This window comes from Podarcis bocagei (assembly GCF_964188305.1).
Source record: "Podarcis bocagei genome assembly, chromosome: 15".
In the NCBI taxonomy this organism is placed as follows: Eukaryota; Metazoa; Chordata; class Lepidosauria; order Squamata; family Lacertidae; genus Podarcis; species Podarcis bocagei.
The window spans coordinates 38,642,276-38,668,833 of record NC_138141.1 but is presented as its reverse complement, the minus strand read 5'-3'; the positions used below and the strand labels follow the sequence as shown (position 1 = coordinate 38,668,833).

General features: G+C 43.2%; 1 protein-coding gene and 1 long non-coding RNA gene across 35 annotated transcripts in view; one reads left to right on the top strand and one right to left on the bottom strand.

The window, feature by feature from the left end:
* The window catches only part of MSI2 (musashi RNA binding protein 2), a 430,429-nt gene that overhangs the window by 389,765 nt on the left and 14,106 nt on the right, over positions 1–26,558 (bottom strand). For 33 of the 34 annotated variants that reach the window (XM_081173058.1, XM_081173057.1, XM_081173063.1 and 30 more), the window contains 3 exons: positions 26,014–26,095; positions 25,226–25,310; positions 20,858–20,899 (listed from right to left, as the gene is read on the bottom strand). In XM_081173058.1, the coding sequence (XP_081029184.1) occupies positions 20,858–20,899; positions 25,226–25,310; positions 26,014–26,095 (209 nt within the window). Of the gene's footprint in view, positions 1–20,857; positions 20,900–23,227; positions 23,282–25,225; positions 25,311–26,013; positions 26,096–26,558 lie in introns of those variants that run through there. The other variant, XM_081173078.1, reaches the window with a different exon arrangement.
* Positions 5,674–10,000, top strand: LOC308574055. The gene is made up of 3 exons (XR_014002324.1): positions 5,674–6,321; positions 7,018–7,605; positions 8,143–10,000. It is a non-coding gene; the product is annotated as an uncharacterized lncRNA (long non-coding RNA).

The window sequence follows — 26,558 nt, the reverse complement described above, 5'->3', positions numbered from 1 at the left end:
ATGGCAACCTCTGCAATAAGTGCTGGAGTCTAAATTGTGCTGGGAACTGCAGAGTACACATAAATATATATATATATTCAAACAGTCTGCTGAAAGATTAGGCTGGAGTAGAAAACCACACTGTAAATTCACCAGGAATGGACAGGATAGAAAATGTCACCGAGTTAGAGCAACAAACATTTTGTACTCTAGACCACCTACAGAGCCAAAGATATGGTACACGGTGCTCCATAATGTCCCTTAATTTAGAAGTATTTCATCTTGCAACACTAACACATTAAGGTACATTTTAAAAAGAAGCCATTTTCAGTTTTCATCTCGCAGCTATAACACTGTGTTATTGCTGAAAGGCCAGGAGAGCAGGTATGGGAACAGCTAATGCATCAAACAAGGGCTTTCGAGAATGTAAGAAACATTACAACATGTAAGCAATTCTAAAACAGACTCTTGGCTTGGGGTATTGTTTAGGCAACTTGGGGGGGGGGCGGTTCTGTTGCTGTTAGTAGTGCTGATAAAATTGTTTTAAATTATTTTAAACGGCTTTTTAACTTGTGTATTTTTAAATTTGGGGACAAGACAGGTTGAAAGCATATTACATCAGTCCTGGTCCGACCGCACTGGCTGCCGATCAGTTTCTGGGGCGAATTCAAAATGCAGGTTTTGACCTATAAAGTCTTAAAATGGCTCAGGACTACAATATCATGGTCCCCATATAAACCCAGATCCTATTATCATCCTCTGAGGCTCTTCTTCGTGTGCCTCCTCCACAAGAGGTCCAGAGCGTGACAACACGAGAACAGACCTTTCCTGCAGGGGCTCCCCAGAATATTCTTCCCAGAAAGACTCACCTGGTGCACTCATTACATACTGTATATATAGGCACCAGGCAAAAACGTTTCTCTGTAACCAGGCCTTTGGCTGATTAACATTATAATGCCTTTTAAATGGCGGACTCATTCCTCTTAGTATGTCGCTTCAGCCAGTCGTATCATGGATGACGAAGGGAAAACAACCTTGCATTCAGAATGTAAAATGACAGAAGCCAAACCCAATGAGTGTGTGAATGATTTTTGCCACCCGTCTGATGAAAAATTTGACTTTGACCTTTCACTGTCTCCTATAAGTGAAAATGAGGATGGAGTTTTTGTCGGGCCCATTGGCCATAAAGAAAAATGCATTGCGACGGCTCTTGAAGCAACGAAAGACACAATTCCTCCATCACCCCTTGCAGATGAACTAACACAGAGCCCCGTTTCTGAGGAGAAATTTGTGGAGATTTTTAAGGAAGTTCACTGGATAGCAATCCAGATACAAACTGGAAGCAAAGCGAAAAGGAACAACGGTCGCCAGCTGGAAGAGCGAAAGACAGAGGCTGTAGAAAAATTTGTGCAAGAATCTAAATCAAAACTGAAACTCCTTGAGAAGGAATAGTGATGGATAAAACTCCAAAGGAAGTCAGGAGAGACTTATTGTTTGTGAGAGAGTCCACTCTCCCCACAGCCACCTTCGTTTCAGAAACATTCAAGGCAACCAATCGTGGGAATGGACAGCTCTCGTTCTCCACAAATTCCTCTAAATATTTCTAGTCCTGCCAGAATGAGCAAATTGCCCCCCACACCGCTTGCATCTTTAGCGCAAGGGAAGAGTGACAAAACAAATAACAAACCGAGCACAGTGCAGACTGTAAAAAATGCATCTGCATTTGGAAGTGGTCTCTTGGCAGCGGGACAGCCAATAGATCTGAGCTCTCCTCTCATCAGTTTTACAACGGAAGGAAATAAAGAGAACCTGGATTCTCTTCTTCTGAAGTTTTGATTTCTTGAGCAAATCTCTTAACTTGGAAGAAACTGATGTTTCACTAAGCAGGGTGTGGGTGGGTAACAGACGAGTAAAATAGACATGAAGTTTTAAAACTGAGCACTTGACAAATGTAATGTTGATGTGTTGTTAAGGAATGATAATAAAGACTGCTTAAATATTGATTACTCAGTACTGTAAAGAACTGATTGCAAATGCCTTGTGTGTTAAAATGTCCAGTTTTGCACAAATTTGTCAAATGTCATGAATTAAAATAAAGCAAATGCATTCTAAAAGAAATAAGGCCTTTTAAATGTGTTTGTGTGTAGTTTGTTTTGTTTTTGCTTTGTTATGTATTTTGTGTTCTCATTTTGTATTTTTACATTGTGAACCGCCCTGCGATCTTCGGATGAAGGGCGGTATACAAATTTAATAAATAATAACAGAAACAGTAATAAAATCTTTAAATAGTACACACACACACGTTTCCCAAGGGCAGAAAACACACAAGGAAATTTCCTTCCTTGACGAGCAGCTACATGCTCAAACGACCCAATTAGTACATATCTGCCTAAATTTATTTAACATGCATGATCTGGTTCATGAGAGCACATGAATTTTCTTTTGCAGAGGTTGGAATCTCATCCAACCACTTGGGGTAGGGGCAGAGAGGAGAGAGATAAAGGATCAATTCTGTGTATCCAGATGGTCCAAACACACATGCCCATTTCAGCCCCATTTATAAACAAGTGGTTCACAAGTTTGGATATATTCAAGGTTAAACTGCACATTAGTTGTGGTTACAGTTCTGAGGGGGAGGAGAACACACAAGGTCCATAGCTTGGCACAGAGCCCCATAGTGTCTCACCCGGAAGATACCAAGTACAACCCCAGGCATCTCCAGTCAGGAATTACCCTAAGGGAAATCAGGAGCTTCCCCCCACAAACCCACTTCCGTCTATCCCATTGGCTCCCCCAGCTTTCAGTCACTGGATATTTGCATTTGTGCACAGCATATTCCTTGCTCTCCTTGCCACTTCTCTGCTCACCCAGAACTGCTGCTTTTCTTTTCTTTTCTTTTCTTTTCTGAAGTCAGTTGTTTCTAATTAATGAGGCTGGGAAATACCCCTCTCTGCCAGAGAGCTGCTGCCAATCAGAGTAGACTGATGGGTCTGACCAATGGCCTGATAAAAGTTCGCCTCATCCATTATCATGGGCGTAGCCAAAGGGGAGCAGGGGGCAGCTGCCTCCCCTTAGATCAAGTAAAACAATAGAAATATTTAACTAACTGACCAATCATGTCGGTTCTGCCCCTCCCCCAAAAGTCCTCCCCTCCTCCCCAAAAATCTTGGCTACACCCATGTCCGTTATACACTCAACTGATCACTGTGGGAGAGGGCAACCTGCAGATACCATCTTATCAGGAGATCTGTTCCACATGAAGTTGGAACAGGGCCAACAGTGTGGTGGTCCCAACCCTTTGGAATTCCTTCCTGTTACCTTTCAGGCAGGTACCTTATTGCCTGTTGAAGCCTTTCCTCCTTTCAGCAAGCCTTCTAAGTCAAGCATTTTATCCAAGTCAGTATCTGAATTTATTTGAAATTGGTTCATACACGCAGCTATTTTCCTATGTATGGTTATTTAATTTTTAAATTTATTTTCTTTACTTTTTTGTCGTCGTTACTACATATGCACTGGCTTCAACTGTTCCTGCGGACTCAAGATGTTTTGCATATGTTTTTTACAGTATCGTGAAATGATTTTGAGATTATTCGTAGGAAGCGATTCATAAAGGAAACAAAATAACTAAGGCAGGTGCGTAGCATTCACAACTACAGCAGCGTTATTGACAAAGGCCAATCACACGCGTACATCTGCACATTAGAACTGGTGCCTTTGGCATATAGAGCTAGTAGGCAGGCCCATTCATGGCATTCAATGTGTAGAACAAGCAAGTGGCGACATTGCTGCTCCATTGGGGGGGGGGGGGGAGAACCACTTCTTCTCCCACCTTGCAACAGATTCCCTGAATGACAGGAGGGCAACACTAAAGAAGAGTTAGCTCCCTGCCCACCCCTCTTCCCCAAAGAACAGCCGCCGCAAAATTTCAGGGAAGTTTAATTCATTATTAGGGATCTCTTCAGCGCTTTTACATGAAAAAGCGCTTCCCTGCAAGCTCTCAAGTCAGTTCGCAATACCTACTGGAGTGTTGCAGACGGGGAAACGAAGAATGACAAGAGAACCACCAGCCCGGGGCCACCCAGCAAGTCCAAACTGGGCTGGGATTTGAAACAAGGTCAGTCATATCTCCCTCAGTTCCATCCGATGGACCACACTAAGACTTCCCTCCCCTCTCTCTCCCGTCCTTCCCAAGTTAGATTTAGGAGCAATTGAGAAGATGAAAACAAGATGCTGTATTGCTTTAAGTAGCAAGGGATATTAAAACATCAAATGAAATGGGACCCCCCTTTTACGAGCTACTTATAGTCGAAAGGACTGCTTTTTTCTTCCCCTCAAGCATGCAAACACACATTAAAAACATTTTTAAGGGACCAACGAGAGTTGTTTTAAAAACAGGCAGCAGACACCTTTTTTCATCCGTGCAAATTTAAAAATACACACAGAGAGAGAGAGTTTAATGCTTGAGGCTTGGTTATTCCCTTTTGTAAAACCTTTTTTCCACGTACATATTTTCTTGGGAAAAAGAAATGGAGGGAGGGGGGTAGAAAGAGAGAAAGCTTAGCCCCACAAAGGAGTATGAAATAAATTGCTTTAGCGAAGGTTAATAATATCCTGTCGCCCTGGTAAAAGACTCAATTACAAAACCTTCAGAAGAGCTCCCAAGGAAGCCATCTGCCCGCAGTGACAGAGGCTTAAACAGGCAAAAATACGGAAGATGGCTAAAGTGTCCCCCCCCCCCATACAAGAGGGACTGGATGGGGAAGGAACAAGGGCAAAGAATGGGAAGACCATGAAAGAAAGAAGGAGAAAGATACAAAGAAGGAGAAGAAAGGTTAAGGACTGTGACCTGAGGACTCAAGGTTATATAAAAGAAGAACAGAGTGGGGGGAATCCAGACCCAGAAAAACTATAAATCACTGGGACACGCAATTCTCCATAATCTCAGGAAAGAATTATGGCCCAGGGAGACCAGCACTAATTTTAGTATTGGAATTATTATGCAGGAGGGAACATGAATGAGCAACGCCCATCTCCCTGCTCCTAACAGACTGATCTAGATCAGGAAAGCTCCAATGAAGGAGAAAGGAGAAAAGAAAGTGGGGGGAGCCTTTCGGCCAAACCTGCAAAAAGTAGCCCAACCAATGTGTGTAGAACAAGAATGGTGAACCTGTAGCCCTCCAGATGTTATCTGCACATGCAACACCCACCATCCTCAGGTCAAATGGTCAGGAGTAAAGGGTGATGGAAGTTGGGAGTTCAGCAACTTCTGGAAGGCAACTCATTGGGGAAAGCTGGTCTTCGATCAGGACCCTCTATTGTTCAAGACGGGTTGCAAGAACAGCACTACTACCATCACATAAATACATCAGAGAAAGCTGAGAAATGCATGCTTGGGCTGAAGATCACTCTTGGGTTTCAGACGTTTGAAGATTTATTTTTCCACTCTAGCGCCTGTTCCCCAGGGTCACAGGCCGGGGTATTCCCCAGCTCTGCCACCCGAATTAATTTTAGCAGGAGATACCAGGGACCAGCTGCATGCAGACCTAGTCTGGACAAATGATTCATCGTATGGTCAAAATGTTGCTGGACTGAACCACTTGGGAATAAAAGTAGCTGATAGCACTCTGCAGTATTCCATGGTTTTGGGAGGATGCTTTCAGGTAGAAAAATAGTACATTAGGAAAATGGAGTTTTCCACACGCAAGCAGGAAACAAAACAAAAACAAAAAACTACCAGTAGGTCTTCAGACATGCAACCCCTCCAACAGCCTGGAAATAGTACAGTCCAGGAATAGGTGAATGTGAACACAGACTTATACCTAGAAAGGTAAGTGGTACATCTGGCCCCAGTAATGTCTACTCTGATTGGCAGTGACTATCTAAGGTATCGGAGCATTACTACTAGAGATCTTCTAGCTTGCAATACGGTGTAATGAACCTGGGACCTTCTGCATACAAAGCATAAGCTCTACCACCAGGTTACAGCCCTGTATTTTACATGGAGGCCTCACCATGACATTTTTATGGGTCAAAGAAAGCCTCCCCATAACAAGACCAGCCCACAATAGCCTATTATGCTGTAAATAATTTGCTAGTCTTTAAGGAGCCCACAGACTCTGCTTTTTGTGTTTTAACAGCAATATGGGTCTCAACGTGGGGAAGAAGCCAGACATAGTTTGAGATTCAACAGGCAGCAAACAGGAACACACAGAATTTTATATTCTCTCGTGGCTGGATTAAGGAGTTTTACCTTTTCCGCCTGCCTGCACTCAGCCTGTGCCCACTTCAAGGGCATTTAACTGCCTCCGTTTCCAATTATTCCCACTCAGGTAGAGCCAAAAGGTAAAAACAAGCAGGTGGTGTGATGTTATCTGCTTCTACCTCTCTTTTTGTCTTTTTCTTTTTTGGTTAGGTTCCATAGAAGCAAATCTAAAAAGAAGTCACCCACAACAAGAGGAGAGCTGCACCTGCCAAACAGTTTTAAGAACATTATGAAAGAGCAAAAGTTCCTTTGATCTCTCCTGTGTTAAAGGAGCTTGCTATTGCATGCAAGCTCCCAACATGGGGTGCAGAGCCTAATTTTCAAAAGAGACGCAGATTCCAGTGATATGCATTAACCTAAATTAGAGGTTATTAAGAAAACATGAAGCAGCTGTCCAGTAAGAGAAAAGGAACTGGCACCCAGCGTCTTTTAAGCCATCAAGCACAGGGCCAAATCCAGCTCTGAGGACCACCAGGTGGACCCTTCAAGTTACCCAGTTACCCAGGTAGGAACAGTGTCTGTGGTGGGCCCTCCCCAAAGTAGCCCTCCTGTAAAAATCAGGTGCCAAGATTTGCTCACAAGAGAAATGAACTGTGAAATGGGAGGCGGTGCCTTGGAGATTATATCTCCTCCATCACACAATGTGTCCGTGGTTCTCAGTAACGAGCAAACAAGCAGAGCACCCTGCGCATGCTCAGAGGCATGCTAAGTTAGATGACGGGGGCTGAGCCCTGGCATTCACAACTCGTGTTATTTCTCTGTATTTCTCTAAATAGTTCTGGCAGGCACACACGGTTCTCTCCCCTCCCTGCAACATTGAGAGGTGGGTTATGCTGAGAGAATGAGAGTTAGTACCTGGCTGAAAGCCATCCAGTGAACTTTGCAGGTGAGCATGGATTTGAAGTCTGTTGCAAGTCCAGTGCCGAAGCAGGTATACCATGCTGTGCGTCAAGAACTGGGTATTAGCTGAGCTCTTTCAGTTCAAGACGAAGTCACAGCTCATTTCATTCTTCAGGCATCACCTCCTTGTACGCAGCCTTCCAATCGCCAAAGTACGCCACTGGCCTCTTAAACTCAACTTTATTAGGAGCTGCCATTTTGCACTACTTGAATTGTCTGCTTATAGCGTTTTTGCTACCTGCAGCCCAATGTTGGCGGGTGACACTCATTAAGTAGTCCATCCAATATTTCAGAATGCATGCCCCTCTTTCTCCTGTTAAATACTAAACTCAGGGTCAAAACCTGAAGGTCGACGCACACAGCAGATGCAAATTTGTACAATAAAGCCTGGTGGTTTCATTTTGCATGAAAAGCAGACTCGGGAGGCTCCAATTGAAGTCAAGAAGCAACAGAGCTTTACAAAGGTAAATATCAATGTAGAACGTCTCGACTGGGCAGGTGAGGAGAGAGAAGTGGCTTGGGGGAGTTTTTGAGCAGGAAAGTAACCAAAAGAATCAGCCCCTCCCCGTGGCACTCAGATCAAAGCCTTCAGTGGCTGCTTTTCTTTTTAAGTTGTCTTATTACACAAATTCATGTGTTGTTTGCCTCTGAGATCCCAACTTTTACAGGCAAGCAACATGTCTCCCCAACATTTAGTCAGCCACATATGAGTGCCCTTTCACACTGAATACATTTGGATGAGTGGGCAGAAATCTTTTGGATTCCAAAGGGTGAAAATGTTGGATTCAGCTATACTGAAAGACCTGCCGTTTTTGGCTCTAATCTTTTCATTCCAGCTGGATATTTTTAATTGTTGTGGCCTGCTCTGGGACCTCAGGGCGAAGGGTGGGAAATAAATCAAAATAATACTAACTTTGTAAGCAAGAAATGATGCCTAAATTTTCTTGCTTTTGCCCCTTCATCCCTCTTCATCCCTTTTCCTTTTGTGTTGTGTCTTTTAGATTGTAAGCCTGGAGGTTGGGACTGCCTTTATCACTGGGATTTATAGAGGGAGCCTGAAAAGCAGGATTTTAAAAATGCTTTGAGTAAATAAACAAACCGCAACGTGCTCTTTTAATTTAAAAAAAAATATCTGAAAGCAATGTTTTATCGCAACTTGTACCAGCTAGGATTACCTTTTGAAAAGAAGTGTGAACTAGGAGTCCAAAGGATGTAGGCTGTTATGTTCTGCAAAGCCAAGGATGCATCTGTTCTAAGAAAAGGGAACATTCTCAAAGTTACCTTTCCCAGAAGTTGTTCAGTCTCATGAAAGAATAAGGCCAGCCTGAAGTAGCCAGCGCTTCCCACTCCTTCGCTTGGCAAAGCACCATGACGGTTTCTAGCAGCAACTAGATAAGAGATGCAGGGAACTCTTGAAGAATACAAGGAGTGAAACATCAAGGACACTGCAAGGCAGTTCAAGGTCACTGGTTGCAAAGAGGAAGGCTAGAAAGACACAGAGAAACTCCAGACACGGCGAGTGGCTGTGCATACGTTCAGCATACGACAGCCACATTACTGACCAGAATCTGTTGGTCGCAAGACATATCTCACTAGTTTGAAAACAGTTTTGCGGACTTCTTATGCATTTTCAGGCACAATTCTAACTGTGTTAACCTTGAAAGACCTCTATAGCTTGCAGCCACTCAGCTCCAACAGGATGACCCCATCTGTCAATTTAGATAATCAGAGGCCAAGTGCTCCCCACCTGACCCTCTTTCCGATGTTTTGATTGATGGACAACAGGCAAAGTCCTTTGTATCTGAGCAGACCGTTGTGAGAACAGACAACACTGAGCTCGATAAACCAAGACAGCTTCCTATATTCCTAGGTTTCCCTTCCTAGTCCTCTCCTACGCAACCTCATGTGACCAGTGACCAATTTGACAATTTTTAAAAAAAACCTAAATAATCATCATCTAACAAATAAAGCAGAGCAAGTCCACAGTGAACAGAATCCATAATGCCACTGCCATGCCATGGCACCAGTCCTCAAGATGACCAGAAGAAAAGCATTTGGCGTCACCTAGAAGGGGGGAAAGGGTGCAATGCTGCGTCAGAAGGCACCCAACACACACAGCTCCTGCTGTATCACAGGACTACAGCCAAGATGCTCACTTTACCAAAGAATAGGGACAAACTGGATTGACAGCAAAGGTTTGCAAACTCATTTTATAATGACCTCCCTAAGTCAAGAAAAACAGCACACTATTTGGGCATCATGAAGGCAGAAAGACAGCTCAACTAGCAGCATTTACTGTCATCCTTGCCCAAGGGCAGAGAGAATTCCAAACAGAAACTGCACTTTTAAGAAGGCTTAAAAAAAGAAAAAGAAATGTCTTGTGTTTGTGTGTGGGCAGAAGAGAAGAAGGGGTTGCCTTATGGATTTACCGTGCCGTCAATCATCACAGGTATAGGACATTGTTCTCATTAGGGAAGAGGTGGGTTGACATTCCACCATGAGTCCAAAACAGGAATTAAGGAAAATGCACTAAGGCCAGGAATTTATACCTCTCTGAACCACCTTAGTTTACTTTTAGTGGATACACACTTCACTTTAAATGCCATCTGGTCTGCTTACTTGTGGAGGGTGGTAGGAGAGAAGAGAAACCTACATCCACAGGGCAGCCTATAGGATCTTCAAAGCATTGGTTAGCAAATCTACTTTAAATACCACAGATTCAAGACTGAGAAACACACTGCACTGATGATTCACCTTTGGGTGCAGATGAATCATAACACAGTCCAGCAGCAAGGTGCAAAACATACTGTGTGAAACCTGCCCTGTCTAAAACCCAATTTCTCCTGTGAGGAAAGCTTATAATTTTTAGGCAGAGCTTCCAGAGAAAGAGAAGAGAGCAAAATTTTCCCCCAAACACACAAGTTCAGCCCAACCATATTTACTGCAGAACTTGCTTGAGGGCAATTTCAATTTCAAATGAACATTGCCGGCTTTGGTGATAGAGAGCCGTGCTGCTCAAGTCCAGCTACTACTTGCTCTACAACCATGCGTGAACAGTCCTTTTAAGATAAACATGGCAACAAGGAAGGCTTTTTGCTATGGGCAACTTGGGCCATGTCCAAAACTTGAGCACAGCTTTCCTCTCCTCAACCCACCTGGCTATACTAAACTCATTCTCTGCTCTCTAATTCCTGGCTCGGAATCGGCGTCACCATGTCCTGCTTTCATTCATCGTGTGTGTTAAGAGAGGTAGATAGTGGAGAATCTATGCAAAGCAATCCTATGTAGGTCTTCTTAGAACCAAGTCAAGATAGGTCTTAGAACCCAGTGAGTTCAAAAGGACTTACTCCCACGTAATCATATCTATATTGTCTTTTGCACAAGAGAAGAATGAGGACAAAGCCATAATGAGTTGTCTCTGGCTCCTGTGATTCTCCAACCCCACCTATCATTAGTTACTATTTATTTAACTACCCGCCCTTCACCCTGAGGCAGCGTTAGAAACTCGGATATATAAGCTAGGCGCAAAATGGCTCCTTAAACCGAGGTTACAGCCGCCAAAACGGAATTTCTAGTTGCCATTTTGGGGCAAGATGGCTCTCAAATCTTATTTTTCAAATGATGGACTAACTGTGATTGGTTCTCAGTCAAACATCTGGCTAGTTCAAGTGGAAACCTAGAGCTAGGTTAAGAACTTTGAAAACTTAAAAGAAGAAAGGTCACTTTATCCATGGACAGCCCACATATATATTGGCCTATTCCTACCGCTTTTTCTTAATGAACACAGACTGTTCATAATGTAAGAATATTCTTCACAACTGTGAACAGGGCAGTGGGGTGGGGAGGGGTAAGCGAAGACAAGCTACAACAATTCACTGTAACGTTGTTCACCGCTGCTGCTCAGGCTGCACAGAAAAAGCATTTTGGTTCCTGAAATTCATTCCAATTATGCAGATAAATTGTAACTGATAGAATTCTGCCTAGGCTGTGGTATCAGTGTATGAAAACAGTCCAGATCCAAGGATTCCCAGGCATGCACCTCCAGATGGCAGAGATATCAGGCACCCTTCTGGCGGCCAGGAATCTTCACTTGGTGGCAAGTGGCCGATAATCAGGTGCAAAATGAACCTTGCGCCTGGCTAACTTCAAACACTGCCCTGAGGTCCAAGGACGGGTTACAGCATCAAAACACAGTACTGTATCAAAAACAATTTTAAACAACTTAAGTTTCCCTTTCCTCTGCCCCACCAATCCCAACGGACACCAAGCACTATTGTGTGGTGCCCAAGAATGGAAAGGTAAAAGTGAGGAGTCAAGGGCAACCCAACAGATGGGCAATCAGTTGCAACCGAAGTGTTTGAACTCAACACCATGGCCTATTCAGGTCAAAGCAAGAGCAGAAAGCTCACACAAACCACACACAACTCACACTGTGCATGCACAATCACTGTTTAAAAAAAAACCCTCCTGCAAGTACTTTTGAGTAGTCACTGTGCACCCAGAGGCTGTGTGTGTGTGTGTGTGTGTGCGCGCGCGCGCGTGCGAGTTGTCTGCTGTTGCTTTGATGTGAAGAGGTCATGGTGCTCAGTTCATGTATTTTGCATGGCTGGCGGTAGGGAGCAACATCGTCAGCCTTGGAGGGAGAAGACGAGTGAATAAGCAGCTGCGAAAGGAGTGAAAAGGCCTCCTGGCCAAGAAGCCCAAAAGCATGGAACCAAGATGGAGTGTTCAAGCTACAGATGGAACCCAGCTCTTCCTGCATGTGTTTTTAGAAGGCTGGAGGGTGCCAGTTTGACAAAGATGGAGAAATTACAGGATGGAGCTCTTGGATTTTGTAAGACACACCTTTCCCTTGATGTTCTTAACTCACAGTCAGCTAATGGTGTACGTCACTGAGGCCAGAGGAACATCGCCCAGCTGTGAGGCGTGAAGGCCACTCCCCGCAAGGCCCTTTTCACCTGCCCTAGGTGAGAAGGCCCACACTCACCCAGCCCTACTGAAGAGGCTCCTCATGAGGCCGGAGGAACATCGCCCGGCTATTGTTTTATTGATTTAATATGCTGTAAACCACTTTGAGATTTTTATAAAAAATATAAAACAGTATAGAAATAAATAAATACATCAGGCATGGGGAACCTTTGCACTCCAGATGATGCTGATCTACAACTCCCATCAGCCCTAGCAAGAGTGGTCAATGGCCAGGGATGATGGGAGTTATAGCTCAGCAACATAAAGGTAAAGGGACTCCTGACCATTAGGTCCAGTCGTGGCCGACTCTGGGGTTGCAGCACTCATCTCGCTTTACTGGCCGAGGGAGCCAGCGTACAGCTTCCAGGTCATGTGGCCAGCATGACTATTCCACTTCTGGCGAACCAGAGCAGCGCATGGAAACGCCGTTTACCTTCCCGCCAGAGCGGTACCTATTTATCTACTTGCATTTTGACATGCTTTCGAACTGCTAGGTTGGCAGGAGCAGGGACCAAGCAACGGGAGCTCACCCTGTCGCGGGGATTCGAACCGCTGACCTGCTGATCGGCAAGTCCTAGGCTCTGTGGTTTAACCCACAGTGCCACCCGCGTCCCAACAGCTCAGCAACATCTGGAGGGCCAAAGGTTCCCCACACCTGCTGCCATGTGCTGAATTCAACATCTAGCACACCATCTTCACTACAACTTTGAGCACTTGCCAAGGCATGTTTGGGGCAGCATCTTGTGCACACAGCCGCACACAGCCAGGCTGGAAGCTGGCACATGGACCCTTTTCAGTGTGCTCCTCCCATAGCTACCACCTATCTTGCACTTTCACACATCTGCCCCTGGAAGTACCAGCAGAATGCCAGGATTTGAGACGGTACCTAGAAACACACGACGCTCGATTCCACTCCCATCCACATAAGCTATATCTAAGGCACATGCTGCGTGAGTTATGCTATTTCCAGCATCTCTTGCTAAAAATAAGACCTGCGTTTTCTCAGTAATGCCGATTCTCAGCATATCAGGGGGCGGGAACAGGGAGAGAGAGAGAGAAGGAATCAGACAAGGCGACCGGCTAAAAAAAGAATCTATTATCATTAACTGGGCTGTCAGTGGCAGTGACAAATAAATGAATTTGATGGTTTTAGATCAGTCATTAGCAGACCAACCCCTAGGCTGAAAACGGCTGCTCAGTAGGCAGAGATGCTCCAAAAGTTGCACAAGCAGAGAGAAGCACTGAAAGGACCCCTTGCTGCCCTGCATCACAGCAGCCAAAGGCCAGCAGGGCCAAAGGCCAATCTTCACCCAGCCCTCTTAAATATACATTTGATATCCTCTCCTACCTGTTAGAGAGGGGGTGAAATATAACCCTGTCCTGTAACAAAGGGGAACGGAGGAGAAGAGAATAACAAAACACAAATCATCTGTGCCTATCCCAAATTGGGCCATTATTAATTACTTAATTATTGTTTTTCAAGTTACTATTATAATTTATTACCCACCCTTCACCACCGGGTCTACGGCAGGTTACAACAATTTAAAACTCAACCTTAAAAAACAAATCACAGTGGGTCCCTGAAACACACACAGAATTGTAGAATGGTCAAGTTGGAAGGGACCACAAGGGTCATCTAGTCCAACCCCCTGCAATGCAGGAATCTTTTGCCCAATGTGGGGAATGAACCCACCGCCCTGAGATGCTTCTTCAGCATCCTCCAAAAGCTGTATAGCATTGGTGCCAGACACACCTCTGTAAGGAGGGAATTCCACAAGCTAGGATCTGCCACAGAGAATGCCCTCACTTGGGGCACCACCAACACCCTGAACATCTGAGGGTAGTGGAACTATAAAGGCCCCCTATGCTGATCTTAACACTGATAGGAAAGCTGTTCTTTCAGATATTAAGAGCGCAAGCCATTTAGAGCTTTAAACACTAACATAATAAAGGAAGCACAGATTCAGTCTTAATATGTATAGCCATCCTTAAGTTTATTTACATGTCCTCCTTACCCAAACTTGCAAAGATGCCAAAGACTCTTCCACTATAACAAATCAACACTGTCCCTAGGAAGCCTTAACACTGTACCTATTTAGTTTTAAAACTCCACCCTGCCTTTTTCAAGTAACCCAGTGTCAAAGTGTTGGCTCTGGGCAAATGTATCTCTGGAGGGAGTTTCATGACGAGGGGACCACCACCAAGAAGGCTCAATTCTACCAAGTGCAGAGACTGTTGCACAGCAGCCAAAATGGGCAGAGAAAGTAAGTTGATTATGAAGATAACTGCTGTTGGAATTCCTCAATAGCTATCATGAAAGATCACCGGTAAAAGTTAATCTTGGTTTTAAAAGACAGACAACAGAGAGAGAGATGAGGCAGCAGCCTATCTCCTCTCTCAAAGAGGAAGAGGTCCAAGACTCTATAACCATTTAGAAAAACAACATCTTCCGAGACTGGCAACATTCACCGAATTAGAGATGCATTTCCTCTGTTGGCTCAGAGTGTGAAACTCCTGTCCAAATGAAGAAATACAAACACAACGGATTTGGTCTGTGTGTTCTCACACGTGCACTTTATCACTAGAACTCGTTAAAGCTCTCAATGTTCCGCAAGACAAAGAAATGCTTTGGTACAAAATTTAGAAGGCCATTAGAGTCTTTCTTTCTTTCTTTCTTTCTTTCTTTCTTTCTCTCTCTCTCTCTCTCTCTCTCTCTCTCTCTCTCTCTCTCTCTTTCTGCATCATGCAAGTAACTGCAGGTGAAAGCTAATACTGCAGGTATTCCCCACCCATCTGCCAATAAGCCATGAGAACCAGAGTTTATTGTAGAGCACCGTTATAAGTCGTCTCAGACAGCAAAAGTAGTTTAGGATTACAAATGATGTGACCTGCTGTAAGCAAGCAACTGTGGAGACCCGGGCTAAGGTTACCTTAAGGAAAAGGGATCCACAAGGGCTTTCAAGTCATTATAACCTGCATCTTTCCCCCTTTGAATCGCTGTGCACTGGCACAGGGGAATCCAGATGCTGATGGCACAGGATGAACAGCTGCAAAGCTCCCACTACCAATCGCTTAACCATTTTGTCACTGTTAAATCTGCAATGGGCCAACGAAAGCTGCGAAATGTATTTCTGCAGCCGTTAAGAGAGCTAGCTTACAAGACCTCTTGGAGAGGCTCATAGCTCAGTGCATGGTCCCAAGGTCAATTCCCGGCAAACGGATTGGGCTACATGGACATGACTCAATATGAGACTACTTCATCGTTCCAAATGATCAAGGATAGCATAGGTTAGTGATTCACAGTTGCTATTCTGAATCAGTAATCTGACGCTTTCAAAAAAGGCAAATTCCCTTGCCTTTATGCTGCTTGCTCTTCTTCACTAAACCAATTCACTCTCAGTCAAATTCTGAACTCCACACACCTGGGCACACCAAAGACGAAGATTCATTGATGTTAGTCACTTGACCCAAGGTGAAGCAGAGGTAATCAAGAACCCCTAACAATGCAGGGATCTTTTTGACACTTTGCTTTGGCCTCCTATTTCCTAAGCCATGCAGACAGAACCCAGGAACCCAGTCGATTAAATTTATATCCTGCCTCTCCTCCAAGGAGCTCAAGGCGGGCTTCCTCTTACCCTGCCTCCTCCATTTTATCCTTTCAACAACCCTTTAAGGAAGGTGAGAAACATCAACTGGCCCCAAGGTCACTCAGTGAGTTTCATGGCCAAGTGGGGTTTAAACCAAGGCCTTCCTAGTCCTCATCCAACACCCTAACCACTATGCAGCATTGATGTTTAACCTCCATTGCCAATGACCATTCACTTGGGTCTGGACTGGGAAACTATGCCAATGGCATTCAAACACACCAGGATATTAAGCCAACTTTAAAACATGGCTTCACAAGTGGGTTCATTTGGAAGCTGTTAACCAGAGTTTCCTGGTCTGAACATAATGGGAAAACAGAGTTTCTTTACTGAGGCTTGCTAGCTTCTTCACTTACACACACAAAGGGGACAAAGTGGCTGTGTGCAAGGCTCAGTCATGTCTCCAGTTATTAAGCTAATCTATGATTGTCCAAACACAGTCAATAGGGCTAGAAAACCCATTCTCTCAAGTTTTCCTAATAGGAAAGGGACACAGATCAGTACCACTGAAAACAGACTTAAGGTTCTGGTAGGTACATATTGCAGAAAACAGCTCTTAAGGTATCTGATCCTAGGCAATGCAGGAATTTAAAGAAGCATAGAGTTGGAAGGGACCCCCTGGGTCATCTAGCCAACCCCCCTGCAATGCTGGAATCTCAATTAACGCATCCATGACAGATGGCCATCCAACCTCTGCTATAAAACCTCCAAGAGTCCCCACCTTCCTTCCAGCACTTTGAGCCAAGGAACAAAACAGGTAACGAAGGAAGATGATACAAAATCAAAGTTATATGATCAGATCACAAAGCCCCCATGAAAACCCTGGCAGCTATGCTTTGGAACATGTTGCAGGCTTGCTAGGAACTTCTGTGGGCTAATTTGCAAGGCTGCACTAAACATGAAACAGTTCACAGCTACAAGTTAGGGACTAAATGCACAAAAAGAATGATTTCGCACTTCAGGAAGAAGCAAGCATTCCTGCAGATGAAGAAAGCAAAGGCCAGAAAAATTCTAACAGCTGCTTTCTCAGATAGATTAAAAAAAAAGGGGGGGGGAGCCTAGACAAGAATGGGAGATTTGGGGACAAAAGCATCACTCCACTGTATGTTTTGTATCAACAAGAGCTTTATTGCAATTTGCGGAAAAGACAACCAAGAATCTTAGGCAGGGATGTAAGGAGGCAGCAATTTCCGTGCTTTGCTGGATTCATCACTTTATATTGTAAACCACCCCGTGATCTTTGGCTAAAGGGCGGTACGGAAATTTAATAAAGGATAATAAACAATCATAATCAGCACGGTTTCTGTTCCACTGCAGTTCAGCTTCAGCAAAAACCTATGTCTATCACGCTATCCACTACAGATGAAAATAACATAATTATGTAATTAATTTCAATGCATTTAAATGGAAAAAGAAGTATCAAACACGACGACAGAAAATAACATAGCGTTTTTTGGAGTGAAAAGCAAACACCGCTCTTATTCGCTTGTGTGATTTCTGTTCCTGACCTTGGATGAAAATGCGGCAACTTCCACTCCCAACAATTTCCGACTGAATTCTCTGGCATCCTTAGTTGCGGGGCACTTTAAAGGATGGCTACCTTGCTACGGTCGTTGACCCTGCTCCACTTCATCAGAGGAAGCTAAGTTTTATTGCAAATCAACACATACACAAAACAGCCCTCAACCTTGGAGTTAAAGATCACCGCCGTGCTCAAAGCGGGGATAGATGCTACGGTTGCAAGTCCTAAAGTCCTTTGCTTACACCGGAAGAGGTATTTCATGAGTAATTCATTTCTGCAGAAAGAACTGTCAACTAGCTCAGCTGAACGTCTGCATTTTAAAGGCAAACACTGGCCATTTAACTGTGAAAAATTAACTTTTCAGTTTAGAAGCCTCATGGGAGAAAGGAAGCTAAGAAAAACCCACACAGGGAGGACGTTGCAAGTCCATTTCGCCTTGGAAGATTTTTGCCCCCCTTTGATATCATTTTACACATCCTTTCCATTACAAGCCCCTTTATAAAAAACACAAACCTCAACAAATTAGAATGGATTAATAGGGAGGAACATCCAAAAAAGCAGGTGCGAGGCAAAAATACAAGCTTTCCACCTGGGGGAACCACATGCTCAACACAGAAGCCAGCATATGTTTTAATATTTTCACTGCACCTTTGAGACACTCACTAAGGAAGGGTGGGTGAAGAAACAATAACCTCTAAATAAGGGGGATTTAGGTTGCGTGCCTTTACGATAAATTCTCATGTTACTAAAACTCCAGACCTTCCGATTTGAGCCTTAAAAAAAGAAGTTTGTACCAAGCTACAGAGAAGTCACTGCAAGGAAAGAAGTTTTAATAGCTATCGCAAGGTATCCTGAAAAGTCGAGATAATTTTGGTGAACCTCAGCAAATGAAGGCAACGGGTAAAAAACAAATATTCCAGATACTTTTATAAAAGGAAAGAACATGACAGCAGTGCCTTGCTTTGTGTGTAAATAGAGTTTTCCTGAGCTTTGAGAAAGGCACCTTTTGGACAAGATCCAATCATAAGTTAAGCACTTTTCCAATGAAGGGCACAAACATGAAATGGGTTCTTAATTCTCTCCATTAAAAATCAGGACCTTAAAAAGTGCTTAACTTTGGCTGGACTGTGCCCCTGAAATACAATCGTATCGCCTCCTAAATTTGGAAAATATGGCGGCATTTGTATGACATATTGCTGCTCAGGCAATTTTGAATTGGCCACTGCTCCACTCCAGAGACCATTTGCACCATGAAGACAGAAGCATATATGCCCAAGACCACTAAAGAAGAAGCCACTCTGTGCTATGGTTTTCCCATTGCAAGCTCAGACCATGGTTAGCCCAAACAAAGGTGGGTGGGGATGTCCCGAGCTGCTGTGCCTCAAATTCTTGTAAAAAGGTACATAAAAACATATTCCTCTGTCTCTTCCTGGGGGAGTGGGGTTGGGGGGATATTGTTGGGTACCTGAAACTGAGACACTGCTTAAGCTGCCCGGCAGAAGGGGGGCCAATAAGCAGAAGCGGTTTACAAAATTATTTATGCTTCTGCCTTATCAGCCCACACAAGAGCTCTGCACCCACCCAGGGCAGTTTGTTCTGTGGAAGCAGAGAGTAGGGCCTTCTCAGCTACTGAGCTGCACCTGTAGAATTCCCTCCCTAGGGAGGCCCACCAAGCAGTTTCATTACTGTGCTTTAGAAGGGTGGTGCAAATCTATTTTCATATGTGACTTAAAAGTTGAATACATCAAATAGTCTGGGTCAATATTTTGTTAAGCAGCTACATATTCTAGGAACTCCTTGCAAAAAGGTTTTATATATATATATATTTGCATCTCACTATCTCAGGAACATACATATTTAGATCTGGGAAGTGGTCTCCCACAGCTTCCCTGCTATTACCACCAAAACGTCATCTGACAGTTTTAAAATCCAACATCATCGGGTGGTAGTCCACTACTGCTATTTCTAAAGAGCTGCACGCTGTTCTTCTCTAGACACCCTTTTATATTTTACACCACTGTTGCACAAGACTTAAGTTCCTTCCCTCGCCAAGAGTTGCATGCCACAAACAAGTGTTCCATTTGAACAGCTTCTCCCGGTCCAATTCTGACACATATTCCCTTGCTGGCTTGTGCCTGCAGTATCACACTCAAGACATCCTTCCTCTTAACAAATGGGCAGAGTGGTGCCAAGGTGGGGGGCAGGGAGAGAATCAGTTCCAAGAGAATTCAGTATAAATTAGCTTTGGAAGCCACGTGAATTAAAAAGGTTCGGCAGCTGAGATTCCTCCGAGTCAAAAGAGGGGGGGCAGTGGAGAAGCAGAGTCAAAGAGAACTCTGTAGAAACCTGGGCTTCCTACTAGCCCAGCAAACTGTAGCAAACATACCAATTTCATAGTTGTACTCATAAATTCTAAGAAAGTAATGCTGTGTGTTCCACCTTGGGCAGACCAAACCTACCCCGTACTTACTAACTTACACTGTACTTACTGTGCTAACCACTTCATGCCTGCGCTGTGCAACTATTTCATTAACCCCTCCCTAACCAGAATGGGCACAAGTCTTTCTCTTACAGACAGATTTGAGTCCACCTTTCCCCCGCTTCCAAGAACACAGACCAGAGGGATTCCAGGCATGAGTTTCTGTCCAAGGAGAAAGAACTAACGGGACCCAACTACAGGAACACTCTGGGGGACGTGCCGTTGACGCTAGATGTTCCAGTACTGGTTGAGAAGGACTATTTCAGCTTGCATTTTTTTAAAAGAAAAACATTGCCTATGCCGAAAGTATTTCCTCCACATTAAGAGGATGAATGCAGCACCACTGCCACCACCTTGCGAACTAACAGAGCCAACCCTGAAAAGCTGGCCCCAACAGCAGTCTTGGTTCTGAGTTTTGTTTTGGAGGTAGCCTTCGGACAAAAGCTCTTTTGAACATGACTGACATGTCCTTGCAAGCAACCAAATGCATTACAACAAGGCGGCCCTGAATAAAGTGGGGGGTGGGGGGGTGGAGAACAGGTCACTTATCCAATCAAACTTAAGGCTCTTTGTTCCAACGCTTCTTCCGCAGGCAATGCTCAGAGGAGCTCAGGCCTTCCAATAGCAGCCAGAGGCTCCCTGGCTCAAAAGCTTGTGAGTGAACTAGCACTTCTCAAAAGTTATGCACTAGGAAAAAGGGGGGGGACGTTGGGAAGGAGCAAAACTAAACAGGAGGGAACTGCCCCACATAAAGGCACCAAAAAGCAGACAGAGAAACAGACGAGCCCTTTACTTTGTCAATATACCACAGGCGCTCAACACAGTTGTCATTTTATTATTAAGATCCAAGGTAGACACGAAAGGCTGCTTGTACCAAACACACAAGGAGATGGATCTGCGAGAGACGGGCCTTCCTTCACACAAACCAGGTAGTTTTCAGAGAACCTTCAGACACCAGGTATTCCAGCCTTAAAAGTCTCTGTTGCAAATTCTGCTAGCTTCTCCCCGCCCACTCCCTCAACATGGTCCATTCCTCTCTACATTGCTCAGCAATGTGAGATTCTCAGGATGCCTTGAATCCCCCCATTATTGATCTTTCTTACCTTAGGTTGAGCTCGTCGAGGAAATGCAACTTTAGGGTCAATCTGTGAGGGAGCAGGGAGGAGAGGAAAGAAAAATGAAAAGCAATGTAATTTGCGCAGACTCTTCAGAAAGGCAAAAAGCAAACAAAAAAAGGATACTGTACTGAATGATTAAGCCTTCATTTCTCAGGTACATTGAGTTTTGCAGGGTTCCTAACGGGGTGCAGAGGTGTAAGGGGGGATGATCATATGGGGGGGGGGAGAACACACAGAAAGTGAACCAATAATGTGTTCTGTGAGCTATCAACAATATACAGTACTGTTTATAAAAAAGATTTTGAGCTAAGTAGAGGAAGGAGTTCCCTGTTGCTAATTTGACCATCAAATCCTGGATGCTAGACTCAATTTGCATATTCTGCAGATTGCATGCATTTAAAAATATGAGCAATTGGGAGGGGAATGCAAACCATTCTGACTTTCAATGCACACAATCTTCGTGCCGTTTGTGTTTGTTTTCTTTTGGATTCTTAAAGCCTCTGCAGTTTAAGAAAACTATTTAAAAGAAAGAACAAAAACAGCAACTGCCAGTTTAAAAAAAAAAAATCAGCTGGAATGCCTGAAAGGAAAGCTTTTTCCACCCCAAACTGCATATCCCCAATTTCACTTTTAGCAGGTCACCCTGAAAGGATGCTAACTGTGAAAAAACTTCCTTTAAGAAAAAACGACATCCACAACTAACATACAGTCTTGAACATCCAAGGCTAACTATATGAAAATCAGTATCTGTTTAAGGCAGATCTGATTTTTTAAAGCTAATTTAATTCAATAACTTGCAATCCCACCCTTCTAAAAAAATGAGAATAAAATAATAAATCAGGTAATAAAACTCTGAACCAAACCATAGAATTTTTTAAGGCTATATCCTTAACTGACAATGGACTCCTGTCTTCCAAGGTGCTAAAACCACAGATTTATAGCTGCCACGTAAATAATAAAAACGGTGACTTGTCAACGGGTATCTCAAAAAAAGGTAATAAAACAGATTCCTAAAGCTGCGGTCTTAAACTCACTCACTAGGAAGCAAGTTCCACAGTGAATTAACTCCCCTGCTCAAGTAAATTTGTACAGGGTAATGTTATTGGTCTCGAATCTCCTTTGGTTCTAGACACTGCTCAAAATACAGTATTTCTGAATCACTTGATTTAATTAAAAAATGTCATGTACACCTTTATGAACCTCTGCATAGCAAACTTGGGTGGAGGACAGAACAGGGCAGAGAAGAGATTCTGACTGGCACAGCTTCTTAATAAACTGCCTATGAAAGAATTAACCTTAGACATGAATAAGCATGTTGCAGATATGGGGTACAGGTTCCATTAACCAAGTTAATAGGATGCACAAAGCACAATCCTATTTCCTACTGAGGTCAACAGGACTCACACACACATACCCCGAAAGTGGCTACAAGACTGCAGGCCTGAAAATAATTTTCACAACTTACTCCCCAGCTTCTTCAGCTGATTTACTCACTGCAGGCTACTCGTATCACTTTAAAGCCTAAGTTCTGCTTGCAAACCAGGGGCGAGTCTTTAAGAGAAACCTTGGCTCGGAGGACCAATATCAGAGTCACTTTCAGAGGGTTAAGAAAACCTATTCGCTGCCTGCATAAAACAGGGATATTTTCAACCTGCTTTCATTCAACTTGTGTCCCTTAGCTGGCATGTGTCATCACACCACACTCCACTTACGATAAAAACTTTTTAAAAAATAAAAAGCAAGAAAAGAAAAACCATATACCTGAGAAATGAGTGACTATACACCACTGTAACAGTTTGTGAAGCATGAAGAGAAAACTCATAAAATCCTTAATCTACAAAGCTAACCCTTTCATAGAGATTAACATTGTCTACATATATACACATATATATTCAGCACTGGCTAGATACTTTTCTACCAGAGAAATACAACAGGTGCAGATTTCCCATTGAGTGATCTAAAAGTTTGGGGACAGGGCGGGGGGGGGGCAGAGAACAGGCCTACCATTATTATACAACGATAATGTTTGGGAGAGTTGATGTAAGTCATCAAGCTCTAAAGCATAGGTTAAACTCAAAAGGTTGGGTGTCTTTCGCACAGTGACTCTTTTGACTGCTCCAAAATGGGGGAAATGTCAGCCTAAAGCAACCAGGAGATTTAAAGCACGACCCACACGGCAAATCCATACCTGTTGCGTATCCCTGTCAACTATTTAAAAGAACAGCCGACAGAAAAAAGGCTACTAAAAATAAAAATTAGTTAGTTAGATAGATACAATGCTACTTACTGTATCTACAAGTCCTCTAGGAAATGACTAATAATAATAGTACTATTTCTGATATGAATGGCCATTACCTAAACCAAGCTTTTAACGTAACTGTAAACAAGAGCGGCGCCTTCCATGTCAATACCCAACCGAGCTGCTTCCTGTGCTGAACGTTGAAACAGAGTCAAATGCTATGCAGGACAAGATACTATCAGAGGTCTAAGAAGTCAGCAGCTATAAAGCAGAACCCCATCTTAGCTTTCTCTCTTTTTAACTCTGGAGAAACACAGATTTCGGGGCAGGTAACCCCATGCCAATCCGAGTGTGCTTGGGCGACATCATGGTCAAATAAATGCAGTTTTGGCCTTGCTTACATCACAAACTAAGTGATGTGGGTGCACCGCAACCAAATGCTTAACACGATTCCCCGTCCCAACACCACCCTATTCGAAAGTGGCTGGGGCTGCCAGGCTTTTTACATACATGTAAAAAGCAATTTCTCCTATCTTTTGCTAGCCTCTTCTCTCCTTCCCCTCCATATTTCCCACTGTGAGTTTTAGACTGTAAGCTCCTTGGGGACAAAGATCTCTCTCTCTCGTTCCTCTGTAAAATGCCACATAGTTAATGGCACTGTATAAACGACAACGGTAATTAATACACTCTCAGGATTAATGGTCAGTAGGTGGAAGGATGACCAAAGCAGTGTACTTTCTTTGTACAACCCACGTTTACAAAAGGTTTTTTCCCTGCCTGGATTTTTACACCTAAATAAATAAATTTGTATGAACATAAGGAGACAATTTCCCAGGAGCATAGCCGAATCTCATGAAATGCTACCACCCCACCAAATAAATAAATAAACCCCAAAATTATGAAATGCTTGAGCACGGCTTACATGCTCAGGCAAGCTCAGCAGAATTTGTACATAAAAGTTATTAACAGCTCAAAAATATTTCCACCTGCTTTCATGCAAGCACGTTACTAGAAATTGGAAGGAAAAAACCCGTTTGATTCCAAATCTTTTTTTGTTTTGTTTTAAAAGGAATCCATTACAAAACAGATCTTGGTAACATTAGTGCATATGTTGCGTCAAAGAACCACACACACATACACACACACACCTTTTACAAAATGGACTGTGCACTATTAATGTTGAAGAAAAACATTCACATTAATTAATTTTATAAATGTCATGGGTGTACATCAGACAACTGCATCAGATGTCTCCCTCCTCAAAAGAAAAAGGGGGAGCCCCCCACTCCATACAGAGAACTGCTGTAGCAGAGGTGACCTTTCCCAGTGTCCTTTAATTATAATTTTGCTCAAAGATTACTAATGAAGATAACAGGGCACAAACTTCCCTTTTTTCTGGTACGACAGATGAGTTAGGACTTGTACTGGGAAAGGTGGTGATGGCAGGAAACTCTTACGCTCTTAAATCAAACTAGCATTTAACTCTTCAAGCCGTTTTAAGTCCGGTACAATGGACGGACTTTAAATAACATCAACAAGAACTAAACAAAGACTACGATCCCATTGAAACTTATTAGTTGCAGATCCACAGAACACACCTTGTTAGGTTAAAAAAAGGGGGGAGCATAACTTTCAAATATCTGGAAGGGCATTAAGAAGAGGATTTTGAAGTTTTGTGGTAAGAATAATAACAAAACTTTTTTTAAAAAAAAACCAACACTGAGCAAAACTAACATTTTTCTGACATAACAGAAAGCTTATTTTGTTGTTGTACCGGAATGCAGTTCTTTAAGCTGAGTAGCTCAAGATGCAATTAGCAGAAAACAACTAAGCACAACAAACTGGTTTAAAACTGAAGTGGCTAGCAAGTTATTTAACATTTTAGGAGATTTCATAAAGCCAGAAAGAACTTCCAGGCTTAGTAACAGACTGCTGCTTCTTTTAGGGAGTAAAAAAAAACTGAACGAGAAACCTCCGGCAGACTCAACAACAACAAAAAAGGGGCACTGTCTCTTTAAATAAGCCTGTCACAGTCATAATATTGCAGGAAATAAAGGAGACATTAAAACGCCGCACACACACAAACACCAATTCCATCACATCATATAACATACCGTCTTGGAATCTAATTCGTGGTGGGGTTGAGCTAATACTTTATCTACGCTTGCCGGATCAGCAAATGTAACGAAACCAAAGCCTCTGAAATGAGACAAAGAACAAGAGAAGGTGGAGAGGGAAATGGGACACAGCGTGAGCTCAGCACTGGAAAAGAAGCGGCAAAAATATATAAAAAAAATATGGACACAGTTTCATCCTCTCTTGCCCTCTTTCAAGAAGCTACCACCCTCTCATTTAAAATATACACTTTGGTTCCGAGGAAGGGAAGGGGAAGACTTTATATACCGTTCTTTTAATCGTTCCTCCTCCTCCCCCTCCCCAAAAAGAGACCTTTCCGCTTTGCTTTATGCAGAAGTGAGAAGAAGTGATGGGATGTGACCTCTTTATTAAAAAGAGGGTAAATAAGCCAAAGAGACTATAAAAACAAACAAACCTAACAGCAGAAGCAAGTTTCTCCAAGAGATAAAGTGGGATATAATTTAACAAGTTCCCACCAGCAAAAATTAAGCAGTGTCCATCAGCATTTACAAACAAGACTCAGAACTATAAGTCAGAACTAGGAGTAGTCCAGAAGTTTAAAGAAAAAAGAAAAAAGATATATAAGCTTCCAAGGAATCATATATACTGTGTGTGTGTGTGTATATATATATATATATATTCTTAAATATATTGACACTTGCTTCATAGACAGAATATTCAGGCTTCCATAAAATACACATAGAGACAGAGAGAGAAAGAGAGGAGTATCCATAGGAAGAAAACTTTGATTTGAAAGATGACTTACCTGGAGCGCTTCGTAGTCGGGTCTCGCATGACCATACATTCTCTAATGTCTCCAAATTTACTAAAATAATCTCTAAGGTTGTCTGTGGGATGGGAGAAAGAGAGAGTGAGAGAGAGGAGGAGATGGGGGAAGGAAAAAAAACACAGAAGCAAACGTAAACATAAAAATAATAATACATTATTTAAAACCAGCCACTGGGGAGGGGAGAGAATGACCTATTATTTTCTTTCACGGAAGATGGGAAAGGATTCTTTGGTGGCACAAGGAAGCTTCTTTTGCTCTGCCCCCCCCCCTTGCCCCCCAGCCTGCCATCCCTTAAAAGTGTGCGCACGCAAATTTAAGGTCGAATAGAGGACTCGAGAAATGGATCTGTTATTTGGAGCAAATAAAATATCGCATCTCCTTAACCTTGTGGAAGGGGAAAACAAAAACAAAAAACGTGTGTCTGTCTGTGACTGTGTGAGAGTGTTGGAAAGGAGGGGGGGTTCTGGAGGGGAAGGAGGGGAAGGAGGGGGGCAAGAACCCGATACAACTGACCTGGGATA